The sequence below is a fragment of the Centrocercus urophasianus genome, unplaced genomic scaffold, assembly GCF_019232065.1.
Source record: "Centrocercus urophasianus isolate 14NV4802_14NV808 unplaced genomic scaffold, USGS_Curo_1.0 seq_16, whole genome shotgun sequence".
NCBI lineage: Eukaryota > Metazoa > Chordata > Aves > Galliformes > Phasianidae > Centrocercus > Centrocercus urophasianus.
The window spans coordinates 34,845,058-34,858,978 of record NW_024884711.1 but is presented as its reverse complement, the minus strand read 5'-3'; the positions used below and the strand labels follow the sequence as shown (position 1 = coordinate 34,858,978).

The following is a 13,921-nucleotide window of genomic DNA, read 5'->3' as shown; positions in this document are numbered from 1 at the left end:
TAATGAAGTTATCTAAAAAAACATTCCAATCTTTGTTTTTTTTTTTTTTTTTTTCTTTTTTTAAGGCCTCTGAAAAGTTTTGGGGGGAGAAATTGTTATACAAAAGGTACAGGGTACATAGAGTTTTACCTTTTGAACAGACCTTGACGTTGATTTAAAATAAGCCTAATTTAACAGATATTATATTGCACGCTGAAGATAATTTAGGCTAATGTCAAGGACAAGTGTTATCTATTCCTTTGTTGTAGTGAGGTATTGAAATAATGAGTGGAACAGAAGGGAATCACAAAATGTTTGAAGTTTTTCATCTGTGTCTCTAGATGGGTATTTTTAATCACATTCTCCTGGCTTTTGCATGCAAATTATACTGAATAGCACATACTATACAAAATTAAGAGCTGTATTTTAGCAAATCTATTTTCTTGAAGTTTAATAAGCTTGCAAAGATTCATCTGTGCTTTAACTAACTAGGTACCTTTGTGTATCTCAAAGTTGTGAAATTCACAACTTAGATTGTGAAATGCTGCTGTTTTGATCCTGTAGCAGAGAAATTGAAAGCCTTTGGTATTTTTGAAGGTTTCTGAAGCCATTTTTTCCTTGGTACTCAAGGGCTGCAGCTTCCAATGACAGATGAGACAACTGTTAAGATTTAATACATCTTTATTTCAGCAATATATCTTGCCGTGTGACACCAGCCCCTCTAATGACCCCGGTGTCTGGATTACTTACTGCATAGCGTCACTGTTTAACTGCTGACCTCTGTGTCAGAAATAAAATACAGAACTCCTCCGAGCCTCACACTGCTGATGTGAGGCCTGGTGACCTGTAGACTCATCCCATGCTTGCAGGCTCAGCTGAGTGGAAGCAGTCTGGCATCTTTTAGGGCCTTGCCCTCTTAAAAGAAGAGGCAGAATTTTATAGTGCTCTAAAATGTATGTAAAATTGCTTCCAAAGTAATATTAATAACATTGTCCTATGTAGTTCACATATATTCATTACTGCTGAGGGAGCAAAATTGCAGGAGATGAAACTGGCTCATTCACATGCTCGGAGATGTGCCCAGTGGTTTCCGCACACCGTTGCTCTCTTCTGATACCGTGTGTTCTTCACACACCTCTTAAAAATTGGAGTAGATGTATTTTTTTTTCCTTTATTCTTTTCAAAATGAGCTCCATGGTAAATCATGTACTGTAATGATTTTGCAGAGTATGTGCTTAGTCTTGAAGAAGAGGGTTGTTTTTACAAAGGGACTTTAAAAGAAATCTTTTCTGCTTAAATTGAGGATTTAAGGAAAAAAACAGCTATAGTTATATTCTGTATGCTTTCAAAGGAAGAGTCGGTGAAGAAATGACCCATTACAAAAACCCCATGATTAAAAAAACGTGATTGAAAATCTTTCTAATTTAAGACAGAGATACTTTTCCCAGCTGCCCTCATATCCTAGATGTACATGGGCTTAAGTGCTTTGGTATTTGCTGTGTGGGGAAGCTGCAGCAACTGAAGAAAGGAGACTGCTGTCTGATTGTAATGTCTTCATTTTTGCTGAGAAACATCGGAGAGAGAGATAAATATTGTTTAAAATGGTTTAAAAGAAGTGTGAATGTTTTTCTCTATTGTTGCACTGTCATTTTAGCTGAAGTTTTGTGCATAGTTAAGAGTTCTGGAAATGATTTGTCCATAGTCTTAATTAGGACACTTCCTTTTGTGGTATATCTGCAGTGTTTTTTCTTTTTGGCTTTTGTGTGGCTGTCCCCACTTTCATAAGCGTCAGAGCACGGTAGTGGCATTGGCTGCCCATCGGTGGGACTCAGCTTAGCAGCTGCTGGTGTTGTTGATGGTTGGTGGATATTGTGGAGCATGCTTGAAGCTAATTCAGACTGGCTGTGGAGCCTTCCTCACTGTGATTCAAATTATAGCAGAAAAACAGCATTCAAGAACAGGGTTACAGTAACAAACCTTTCATTCATCCATCCCTGATTCAGGGTGAGTTTGCCCTGCCAATAAAAACCCCAACTATCATGATATATAATCTTCTAGTAGAGTGTGTCATCTTCATGATAGGTAGACTGCTTTGACTATTTATTTTTGCCTTGAATGCGTTCAGGCCATTTGGCATAGGGCAGGGGGTTATCTGGCTGTTGGAGAGAACAGATGGAACAGAAGTTAACTGGTGTTAATGGCCACTATCCAGCTGCGGATTTGGGCCTATCGTTCAGAAAGACTTTGCAGAATAAGGAGTTGGTGCATTCTCTGTGTATTCTTATCTGATAGGCCACACATTGCACCTGGCAGCACGATGCTCATTTGGTACATGATGCATAACCTATGTATCTGGTATAATGGCCCTAAGTTGCAGCAGGAAAGGTTCAGGTTGGATATTAGGAAAATTTATTTTCAAAAAGAGTGATAAAGCACTGGAACTGGCTTTCTGGGGAAGTGATGGAGTCACTGTCCTTGGAGGTCTCAAGAAACAAGTAGGTGTGATGCTGAGGGATATAGTTTAGTGGTCATGATGGTGATGGGTTGGTGACTGGATGATCATAGTGGTTTCGCCAACCTTTATGATTCTACAATATTCAAAGACTGAGGGCATGAAAAAGCAAATCCAGCCTACTTATCAGGCAGCTCAGTGGCATCTGCCTCTGTCTGTCTGTTTATCTGTCTGTCATCCAGAAGGACCTTGAAAAGCTTGTGAGGTGGGCCCATGCTGACCTCATGAAGATCAACAAGACAAAGTGAAAGATCCTGCACCTGGGTCTGGACCGTCCCAAGCACAAATACGAGTTTGGCTGAGAATGGCCCTGAGGAGAAAAGATTTGTGCGTGTCAGTTGATGGAAGATTGAGCGTGAGCTGGCAACGTGCACTTGCAGCCCAGAATGCCAACTGTATCCTCGGTTGCATCAAGTGAACTGGGACCAGCAGGTTGAGGGAGGTGATTCTGCCGCTCTATTCTGCTCTCATGAGATCCCACCTGGATTACTGCATCCAGTTCTGGGGCCCCTGACACAAGAAGGACATGGAGCTGTTACAGGGGGTCCAGAAGAAGGCCCACGAAGATGATCTCAAACTGAAGTGCCTCCCCTCTGGGGACAAGCTAAGAGTGCTGGGGCTCTTCAGCTGGAGAAGAGAAGGCTCTGGAGGAACTTTATAGCAACCTTCCAGTAGCTGTGGGGGGCCTACAGGAAAGCTGGGAAGGGACTTTTTGTAAGGATGGGTAGTGACAGGATGAGGGGAAATGGCTTTAAGCTGGAAGAAGGTAGATTTAGACTAGATGTTAGGAAGAAATTCTTTACTATGTGGATGGGGAGACACTGGAACAGGTTGCCCAGAGAAGGTGTAGATGCTTCCACCCTGGAGGCATTCTAGGCCAGGCTGGATGGGGCTTTGAGCAGCCTGGTCTAGTGTGAGGTGTCCCTGCCTATAGCAGTGGGGTTGCAACTGGTTGATCTTAGAAGTCCCTTCCTACCTAAACCATTCTACGATCTATTATCTGTCCTCAGATTACTTTTAATGCTTACCATGTATTTCTTGGTCTAAGCCTCAGCCTGACTTAAGCCGTGGAGGCCCAGTAGAGAGTTCAGTTAGAAAAGATGCACTGTGCCTTGCAGGGTGCCACCGTTGTGCTTGTTTTTAGGCTGTTGCTCAGCAGTAGAGGAGAGAGGAGGGGAGGAGAAGTCTTTTAAAAATATGTCATCTTAAACTAATATATTTTAAAAATAGTCTGGTAAATTACAGTATAGTATCGAAAACTATATTTAATTCCTACTGGGAGAAGATTAGATTGCAATTTAATATTGCTTCTAGAATTCCTCAGATCAAAGTGCTGTAGGAAATGAATAATCAAAAGCAATGTTTTAATAAAAACCTTGTATATTTACTTCAGAATCACTTCCTAGATTTAAAGAATTATGAAAGAAGCAGATTATTAAACTACCTGTAAAATTAACGTGTCTTTTGAATTAATAGTTGAATTCTGATGTTGCAAAGATGATTTAGCTTGGTATGTTATGCTAAGTTTGGTAAGGGAAGGATGTTTAGTTAGTCAGCATATTTAAGAATGACTTTCAATTAGACCTATGATACATTTTCCAGCAGTGATTATTTTGTACTTGGAGATTTTGAGGAGGCAGAATATATTCAGGAAATGCAGAGTCTTGCACCTAGGCTGGAACACACAGCAGTACAGGCTGGAAGCTCACTGCTTGTGGTGTAGGAGCTGACCTGGTAGGCAGCCTGGGGACAGCTATCCTGGGCTTCAGGAGCGAGTGTATAGCAGGTTGAGAGAAGTGACTGTATTCCCTCTGCTTTTGCACTATTTGATTTCCCCAGTACAAAAAGACCGCTGTGCTGACCCAGTCCGAGGTACCGGGATGTGTTTAGGGGCTGGAAAAGATCACATGGAACAGAGGCTGAGACTTCCAAAGGTTCCTTCCAGTTTAGGTTTTTCTGATTCTCTATGAGATTATGCTTTTGAATAATTCATGTAAGATCTAATGCAAGGTTTTAATTTGATAATAGAACGTGACCCTTGAAATGATCTTTGTATGTTTTCAAAAGCAATAATGCAGTAAAGCTAAGAGGGTACCAGTTGTGCTCCCTTCGATCTAAATTACTTTGACTAGTTGTTACTGAAAGCTCATTCTGGCTTCCAACTGAAGCTGAATTGCCTAGGTAAAGACTTGCTTGAAATTACAAAGACTTGTGCTACAGTTCAGCTATAACTTTGAATTTAAACTGTATTGCCTTTTTTCTTATTTTGAAATGTTGGGTAATCTTTAAGTCTGTATTGAGGGGCTCAGGACTCAGGGTGGAGATAAAGCACAGGGTGCCTCAGATAATATATATGTATTTTTTAATCAGTCCTTTTTTTATGTCTGCAGACAGAAGTGTCTCATTTGTTAAAATGTCCCCTTTTTCCACATTTCATCTTACCAGTTCATTGATACAGTAGTTATATTTAAATGGGCTTTTAATGAGCCATGTAGAAAAGTGAAGCTCAAGAAATGACAGTTATTTAGGTGTGCCATGTTGTCATTAAAGTCAGTTTAGAAAGCCTACACGTTTATTTCATTTTTAGAATATTTTGCATCGAAATTACAATTAGAGGCTTCCTTGTTAATTATTTTCCAGAATTTCTGTTTCTTCCTCTTGTATTCATTTACTTGTTTACATGTGCAACAACTTGTATTTCTGGACACTTCGGGCTCTGAGGTGCCATTAGCTGGAATTTGATTTACTGCTGGGCCTTATGCAATAAGACTTCATTAGTTCTGCTTTGGAGTATACACAGAGCAGTAGTCCATGCTGTCTGCTTTGGGTTATTGCCAGTTATACAGTGTTTCTGTAGATATTTATTGGCATTCTCTTCGGTTGTGCTCACTGCAAGGGAAATGGGCAGTCAGTCGGGTGGTACAGGTGCTTAAGTCTGCACAACTGTCTGGAGAAGCTTTGGCCTCGAAGGTGGCCCTCTGCAGTCTGTTGAAAGCAGAAAAATAAGCACTTGTGTGAAAGGCAGTTCCGAATGTGGAGGGCCTTCCTGAGGGAGGAGATGTGTAGCAAACTCACAGATGAACACAGCAGCTGTGTAAGGGAAGCCCACATCTGGAAATCATTGTGTGGGCCAGCAGGGAGGGGGCAACTCAGCCGGAGGGATGGAGGCTGCTGGGCACCCAGCAGGTCAGCTGCAGAGTGCAGGGCGATGAGCAGGAGAGCAAATTGGGAATGTCCATTATGAAATGCTCTGGTAATTATCCTGGTGAGAAGGAAACAGATATTTAAAATAACTTTTAATTATTGGGGAAAAAAAAATATCAAAAAAGGGTTTTTAACAGGTGTTGATGCCTACACAGGAGCCAGCATCAGATTCATCAGTATATTATTAAAGAATTCACAGGTTTTGGAGAGATGCTTAGGAATATATAAAATACAGGTGATCATTTTGTCCGTCTTTCATGTCATAGGAAAAATACAGCTAGACGTTCTGGCTTTATGGTTTTTGTGAAGTAGAGGATTTCTGGTTTTGGATGAACTAATTGCACTGTAAGAGTGATGAATTGTTTTATATGGTCTTAGGATTTAATCAAAATGTAAACAAGTCTTGCTAGCGAATGTTTCTTTTTAAATCCAGTTAATTAAAATTCAAGTACTTAATCTAGTGTATTAATTAAGACTTCATATGTGTTTACTAATTTTTAATTATCTAGGAATCAAAGGAAATTGTTATAATGAATACTGGAATGCAAACTGCTGCTATCTGTCAATAGTAGAATAAATCATCCTTCTTGCTTTTTATTTATATGAGTACATGTAACCTGTCTAGTGTGATATGTCCAGTCCTGGCTGAAGAAAGAGAAAAGTTTATGATGGATTCCCTTTCACACATTGCTAAAGACTGGAGATAAGTGCTGGGGAAATTGGCAGAGCGTTTCCATAGGTGGTAATCTAAACAAAGCAACTCTCTTCATATTTGTAACTGCTACAGAATATTAAACACATTTTTCTTCTTGGAAAAACTAATATGCTTTCACTAGGGACCAAATTCCCAGCCTGTTCAAACTGCTGTTTTTTTCTCATGCCAGTTTACATTGATGAGGAATGTGGCTCTGTATTGAAATCTCCTTTCTATTGCTGTTATAATTGTAAATGCAAATATGTCAGTCTGAATTAAGCCTACCATTTATTTGTTTCAGGATAAAAGATTGATTTTTTGCTACTGAGTTTTATTTCTTAGTTCCAGATTTTTTATTCAGTGGTTGAAAACTGCAAGCAGTGTGTCCTGCTGTAGCCTGTTAACCATAGCTTCAATTCTTTGAGTTCAGATTCAGGTCCCCTGGATTGGTGGGGTGGAGAGGGGAGAAATGGCTTGAAATATTGTTACTATTAGTATTATTATTACTTATTTAGTCCTGTTGCTGATATGACTTTGGTCTGTGACTGCAGGATGAATTCAGACAAACTAAGCAACTCCAATTTTCACAAAATTTTGGTGGAAAGTCTTTTAAAGACCTGATCTAATATTAATCAGCTTATCTGCTTTCTTTCCTTGTGCTTTGTTACGGTTTGTTCGTCCCTTTCACTGATTTCCAGTGTGAGAATGATTTGTGTAGTGGATTCCTCAGGTCATGGCAAATCCAGAATTGTAAGATGGAGAACAGGAGACAAACCTGTGTCATGCATTGGAAGTAATCATTACAGAATAATTCGGGAAAGAGGTATGCAGTCCACTTGATTTCAAAATGGGCATAGGGTGCAACTATGGTAATTTCAGTTGTGTTTAAAAAAGGAGCTAAAAAAGAGAAAAAATGAGAGGAGAAAGCACCAACCTGGAAGTTGTTTCTGCACAGATGCTGTTGTTTTCAGGCACAATAATCATCTTTGTTTTCTGTGCTCTTTGTAAACCTGCTATTTAAAACCTTTCAAAATTTGATCAGTTTAGCATTGACTTGAAGGCTACAAACAGCTACTCCAGTAATCTGTGTTACGTGCTTTGCCACCTGGCCTTTGAACATGCCTGGCACCTTGCTGACAGGTTATTGCTTCCTTGGCACAAAGCATCTGTTACTGCTGTGGTTTCTTGGTGAGTCCAGTGACCTCCTGATATGGATGGCCTGTGTCCAAGTAGCCCGATGGATTCTCTTAATGTTTGCCTCCGTGGTAGTGATCTCACGGGCTTGTGGGCTTCACAAAGTACAGCTGTGTGTTGCTCCTTATGTCACTCCTCAAGGAATTGCCTTTGAGGAAAAATACTGGAGAATCCATAACATAATTCTCAGTGTGTGAGTATGGTGGAAGATACGTTGTTTTCCCTTGTTTCCTGTAATCTCACTGCCACCCTAAGAGTGGAATACCAAGCTCTGGAAGTCAAGGTCCAAGCTGTAATTCACTGTAGGTCTTTCAGTCGTCAAGATTTGCTTGTTGTTCGGGATGCCACTACTGCAGAATTAATGCAAAGCTAATTAGGCTTGGAGAAAGCTATCATGGCTTGTGTTTCTTTACAGGTTGTATGCAAGAATGTTACAACTTAGTATGCTTCTTATTGGAACTGAAGCCTTTTGAAGGTTTGATGCTGTCAAAATGGTGAATTACCTGTGAAAATACCTAAGATCAAAAGCTGAGCTTGAAATGAGAAGCATTCTGTTTTAGGTGTTCTGAAGTCATAGGTTGTAAGCTGCTTGGAATAGGCAAAAAGCTGGAGGCAACTTACAGTGGAACATGCATGTGTATATATATATTGATATGAACATACTTTTTAATATGTTTAATGTATTCACAAATCCTTGCAGGAGCATGCAGTGTTATTTTTCAGTTAGCCTCAAAGGAGCAGAATGTAATTTAGGGATTTATCTTGATACATGCTGTGGAAAGTAGAAGATTTGATGCTTCATCCTTGGAATTCTTACGTTCATCCTTTGTGTACCAATGCCTTCCACATTTTCACTTGTGGATTAATTTATTTTCCGTTGCTGGAGATTGATAATTAGCTGTTATACAAAACAGTCAAATTGTTAGAAGTGTAAAGTGTGCTGCTTTTGAGAAATGCATTTCAATTTGTGTAAGTATTGGTATTTCTCAGCATGTTACAGAATTAGCTGTCTCATACTATTGATGTACTCATGTTTTAGATATTGTCCCAACTCTTTTGGTGCCATCTCATCATATACTGGTTTCTCAAATATAAAATGGTGAACCGTTTGTTAAAACCACCCACTCTATCTGCTGTTGCAGCCTGCTTTTCCTTCTGCTGCCTACCTTCCAAATAGCCCTGCAGAGAGCACTGACTTTTACCCATTACTGATTTGTTCTTTCTCTTTTGCACATGCCAGAGCCTAAATTTGCATTAGGAATGGAATTATTGGCAGAAGCTGGCTACTCTCTGCAGTTTCAGAACTACTCATTAAAAAAAAAAAAAGCAAACCAGCAACAAAAAAAACCCAACAAAATGTTAATGCCTGAAAGTAGTTTCAGAAGCTCTATTCCCAAATGATTTCCATTTGGGCTTCCAGTTGCAATTTTTAATCTGTTTATTTATTTATTTATTTCAACTAATGTTTGCATAGATCAGATTGGAGTTATGGGACTGTGGTTAAAATCTGTAGGATGAGATGATGTCAAATTCACTCAAAGAAAAAAAGAAAAATAAAAAGATAAAAATGACTTCTGGTTCCTTCTGGTAATAGGAAGCCCTAAGTGTCGTTAAAACAAACAATTTGCAGAGATCAGCGCAGGTTTAAGCTGATTTGCTCCATTTACCCTACCAATATGGTCAGAAGAATGTAATGCATTCTTAGAAGTGTCTTTCAGATATTACATTATAGATTAATTTGTAGGCTGCAGAATGCTGTTATCCATAGGACTTCTCTACCCATCTTGAAAATTGAATGTGTACGAGAGCTGGCCTTTTCCCTTTCAGTGAGTCCCCACAAATAAAATGGGAGAAATTATTTTCAAATAAAAGCATTCAGAAATTGTGGAAAAAATGTTAGATTTACTGAAAAAGCCATGATGTTTTTCCTGTTTCTCTCACAATGGTGAACAGAGGTTTGGCAAATCATAATTAAATTAGTGTCTTGGCTAAGTTTCAAATTGGGCTTTGGATCTTACTTTTTTCTTGGAGAATCTGAATGCAAACAACAGAAATATTTTTGGAAATTTGACTAGTGAAATTTTGCAAGGGAAGCCCACTGCTGAAATTGTGTTAGTAGACATTAACAAATGTCAGATTAATAGACAATAAGCTAACTTGTAGCAATTTGACCCTTTAGGGTGACTTCATACTCTGTAGCTTTCAGCATGTGTGAACTTCTGGAGTACTGTGTCCAGGTCTGGAGTCCCCAGTACAAAAAAGAGAGAGCTGTTGGAGAGGATCTGAAGTAGAGCCACCAAGATGATCAGGGGACTGGAGCACCTCCCCTATGAAGGAGGAGCTGAGGGGGTTGGGCATGTTCAGCCTGGAGAAAAGAAAGCTGTGGGGTGCCCTCATTGCAGCCTTTCAATACCTAAAGGGAGCCTACAAACAGGAGGGGAATCAACTCCTTGAAAGGGTTGATAACAGCAGGACAAGGGGAAATGGTTTTAAGTTGAGGGATGGGAGATTTAGGTTGGATGTCAGGGGAAATTCTTTACAGAGAGAGTGGTGAGGTGCTGGAACAGGCTGCCCAGAGAGGTTGTGGATGCCCCATCCCTGGAGGTATTCGAGGCCAGATTGGATGGGGCCCTGGGCAGCCTGGTCTAGTATTGAATGTGGAGGTTGGTGGCCCTGCATGTGGCAGGGGGGTTGGAGATTCATGATCCTTGAGGTTCCTTCCAACCCTGGCCATTCTGTGTGATTCTGTGTCTGTGATTCTTATTGTGTATTTTTATTCCATAATATTGTGTAATTGGCAATGGTTTGACTTGATAACAGTGATGCATAGAGAGGTATCAGCAGGCAGGTGGTACCTCCAGTGCACAGGCTTTGAGCAGTTTCTGTACTGCTGGGTGAGATTGAGGGGTTTGCTAGGAAAGATGAGACTGCGTTTCCTGGCTTGGTACGACTTGCTCTGTGCTCACGGTGCTGGGGTCTGTGCTGTGTTGGAGCTGCTGGCCCTTGGCCCTCCCTTGGGCAGAGCTGCATTTCTTTGGGCTTGGGTTGTGGTCTAAGCCTTGATTTGAGTCAGTGCTTATGGGCATTCCTTTCTTTTTAATGGGAAGAAATGATGAAATGCTCATCTCCAGTGGCACTTTGATGTTGCTCGAGGTTTCTTTTTAACAGTTGATTAAATGTCGTTTGCAGCTGGTGGCTGTGTTTGATGAGCAAGATCCTCACCATGGAGGCGACGGCACCAGTGCCAGCTCAACAGGCACACAGAGTCCTGAGATTTTTGGCAGTGAGTTGGGGTCCAACGCAGCATCAGCCTTTCAGCCCTACCAAGCAACAAGTGAAATTGAGGTCACCCCTTCAGTCCTCCGTGCAAGTAAGTCAATGTGCTTCATAGCTCAACATGTTTCATCTTCACTTCGGGGGATGCCAAGTGTTCTTACGTTGATGCTGTTGGGAATGTGATTCATTATCTGTCCTTACTGAATGCTGATCAAAATTGAGAAATGGCTTAAATGCTGGTTGCATGCAAGCAAATAAACCTTTCTGTTTTAATAAATTATTTATAAGCTGCTTTTAGGTGCAATAAACTATGTGCTGCCGGATTAAAATTGTCCTAACGCTGAAAATCACAGCAAAATTTCTAAAGGCAGTTGCTTCATGCTCTATTTTTCAGTTTGCCAATTTTATTGCGTTTAATGAAGAAAAGGGTAAAAAAAAAAAAGCAAACTAGTCAGGAACGCTTTCTACTGAACCTCTTAAGGTTGCTAGTTATGCTCATCACCTTTCCTTAAAAACACCTTGTGATACATACATTTATTGTGCTGGGAAAAGATGCTTTTCTAAAAAAGTAAACCATAGCCAGGAAAATCCCTTTATTTTCTTTATTTTGAAATGTAGACTAGTTGCAAAACCACGAAGTATTAAATATATATAGATCAGCATTCTTGTTTGGGAAGGATTCTGAGTATTTCAGCTTACTAAAAAGGAAAAAAAAAGTACCAAATGACATTTACAGTGCAGTTCTCATTGTTGTTAAATCTATCATGCAAGCAAGACAATTTTAGACTGAGCAGTGTGCCCCTTTAGTTATACTATCTGTCATTTCCTCCACTGAAGTTTTGAAGTAGTGATGCCATTCCAGAAAATTCATAGCAGAGGTTCACATCAGTCAGTCCTTTGATATTCTGAAGTCTTTTAAAAAATGATTTGTAATTCCCAAGAGATTACTTTTCTGTAGGCGTTCCTTTAATGGATAAAATGTATGTTTTAGTAGAGAGGTAAAAACACAAATGGAAAAGTTACAACTCTCTATTTAAAGTTTGAAGGGTTTTGTTCCATAGTGTTTTCTGTAAAACTGAGAGAACAATGTTTAAGAATTAGGTTATGAAGACTTGAACACATGTCTTTTCAAGTTATGACTGTGTTCAATTAAAATACAGAATTAAATTAGGGAGAGGATAAATGGCAGGCAAGAATAAAAAAAAAAGCATCAATTGCAGTGCCCTTTTGTTTTGCTGTCACTGGAGTATGCCATTGCTAAATGCATATCTCAGTTCCATTTGTAAGACAAAAACTGTCCTTCTGACTTTTCAGCTTGGAGTGGCTCAGAGCAGATCATACGTACACGTTTTTTCCTTAATGTGATCATCTGCTGTGCTATTTAGTGTATCGATGCTGGTGCATCACAATCACATGGAGCAGATAAAATTCACTGATATATCAGACAGCTCACTTATCTTTGGTGTCATTCGTGTAATACTTGGCCAATTCACTGGCTGCTAAAATGACCCGAAACTTCTTTGAGACCCAGCAATACAAAGGCCTGTAGAAACGTGTAAGACCTTTAAAACTGCTGGTAAGCATTACAACTCTTTTGACACGTTTTTAATGAAATCGTGAAAAAATAAAATTGGTGAAACGATTTGTCATAAATATTGCAAACCAACCATGTTGTCTTACATAGCTATTACTTTTTTTTTTTTTTTGAGGTGTTGACAATTCAATATATTTCATTTGTAAATGTTCCACACCACAGGCTAAGGATCCCAGTCCAGCAATAATATCCCATGTTAAACCTACCTTTATCAAGAATTTCATTTAAATATACATTGAAAATGGAAATAATATCCCTATTGTATTTCCTTTATAATTTGTGAAGTGAAGCATAGCATACAAATGGTATTCTCAGTATTTCAAATAATTATCTTCTTACTGTGTAAGTTCTATTCAGCAAATAAAACCCATCCAGTTTTGTGGTAGATGCAGATCCCGATTATTACATGTTGACAAGGTCATATATCTATTAATTGGATTGGAGATGGGATACAAAATTGCTGTAATTATTGTAATTTTCTAGCTAATTGCAGGGTTGGCGGTGAATATTTTACTTCTAACAAATGAAAAACAGTATTCCGCCTGAAATTGGTTTACAGCATTTTAGACGTTTTGTTTTACGTCCCTGGTGCTTTTTGCTGGCGGGCTGCGCTCTGCTCCTCGTGCCCAGGCTCCGTCCCACTTGGAACCCACTCACCTGCGGTGTAAGGCCGGGCCGGTCCCCGTGTGGACGCGCTGGAGCTGGGTGTCGGGGAGCTGAGATTTCTCTTTGTTCTGGTTACCATGCCACCCCTTTGTTTGTTTATAGATCGCGCCCCCGTGCCTTCTCAGCAAGGGAAAGGTTAGCTAGATCAGGTCCAGCTGGAGTAGTAATATTCAGCTGGATTCCCTCTTTCCCGTGCACAAACATAGCCTGTACTTTGCACGCAGGGGGTTGTATCAAATTGAATCTTCCCATCTAAATGTGGAAACAAAAATGATGCTGGTCTACACCCCCTATGTTCTTTTGCATTGGGAAAGTGTACTTCATCGATGAAAGCAGCTGGCTGACGCTCATTATCTGGCTCTTTCGCCATTTTTTGTTGTTTTTCTGTAACCTAAGTTAAACTTCCCATTGTTGTATTTCATCCCTTGAGCTGCATTATTTTTTTGAGCGTGCGGAACACAAGGCGTGTTTTGTGTGAGCCCGTGTGCTTTCTGAGCAGAAGCTGGAAGCTCGCTGCGGAAGATTGTTAAAGCAGAGTGATGTTTATTCCCTGCTGAAATCTAAACTGGAGGCGCAGGTGAAAATTGCCAAACCTAATGAGCAATTTGGCAGATAAGACAGGATGTCAGGCAGTGACAGTTCAGCAGTGGGTGCACTGCCTGTGAACCAAGTTGTTTGTTTCGCAGTAATGCATTTAAATATTGTAAATAAAATCCTTTTTCAACTACATGAGACATTGTGAAAAGGGCTGTCCCTTTGTCTAGATTTCCTTTTAAGTTATTTGGCTTTATTAAATAACCAA

General features: G+C 39.9%; 1 protein-coding gene across 17 annotated transcripts in view; it reads left to right on the top strand.

Annotated features, from left to right (window-relative positions):
• PARD3 (par-3 family cell polarity regulator) overlaps positions 1–13,921 on the top strand; it is a 426,318-nt gene that overhangs the window by 126,559 nt on the left and 285,838 nt on the right. For all 17 annotated transcript variants that reach the window (XM_042816950.1, XM_042816944.1, XM_042816943.1 and 14 more), the window contains exon 3: positions 10,773–10,953. In XM_042816950.1, the coding sequence (XP_042672884.1) occupies positions 10,773–10,953 (181 nt within the window). The remainder of the gene's footprint in view (positions 1–10,772; positions 10,954–13,921) is intronic.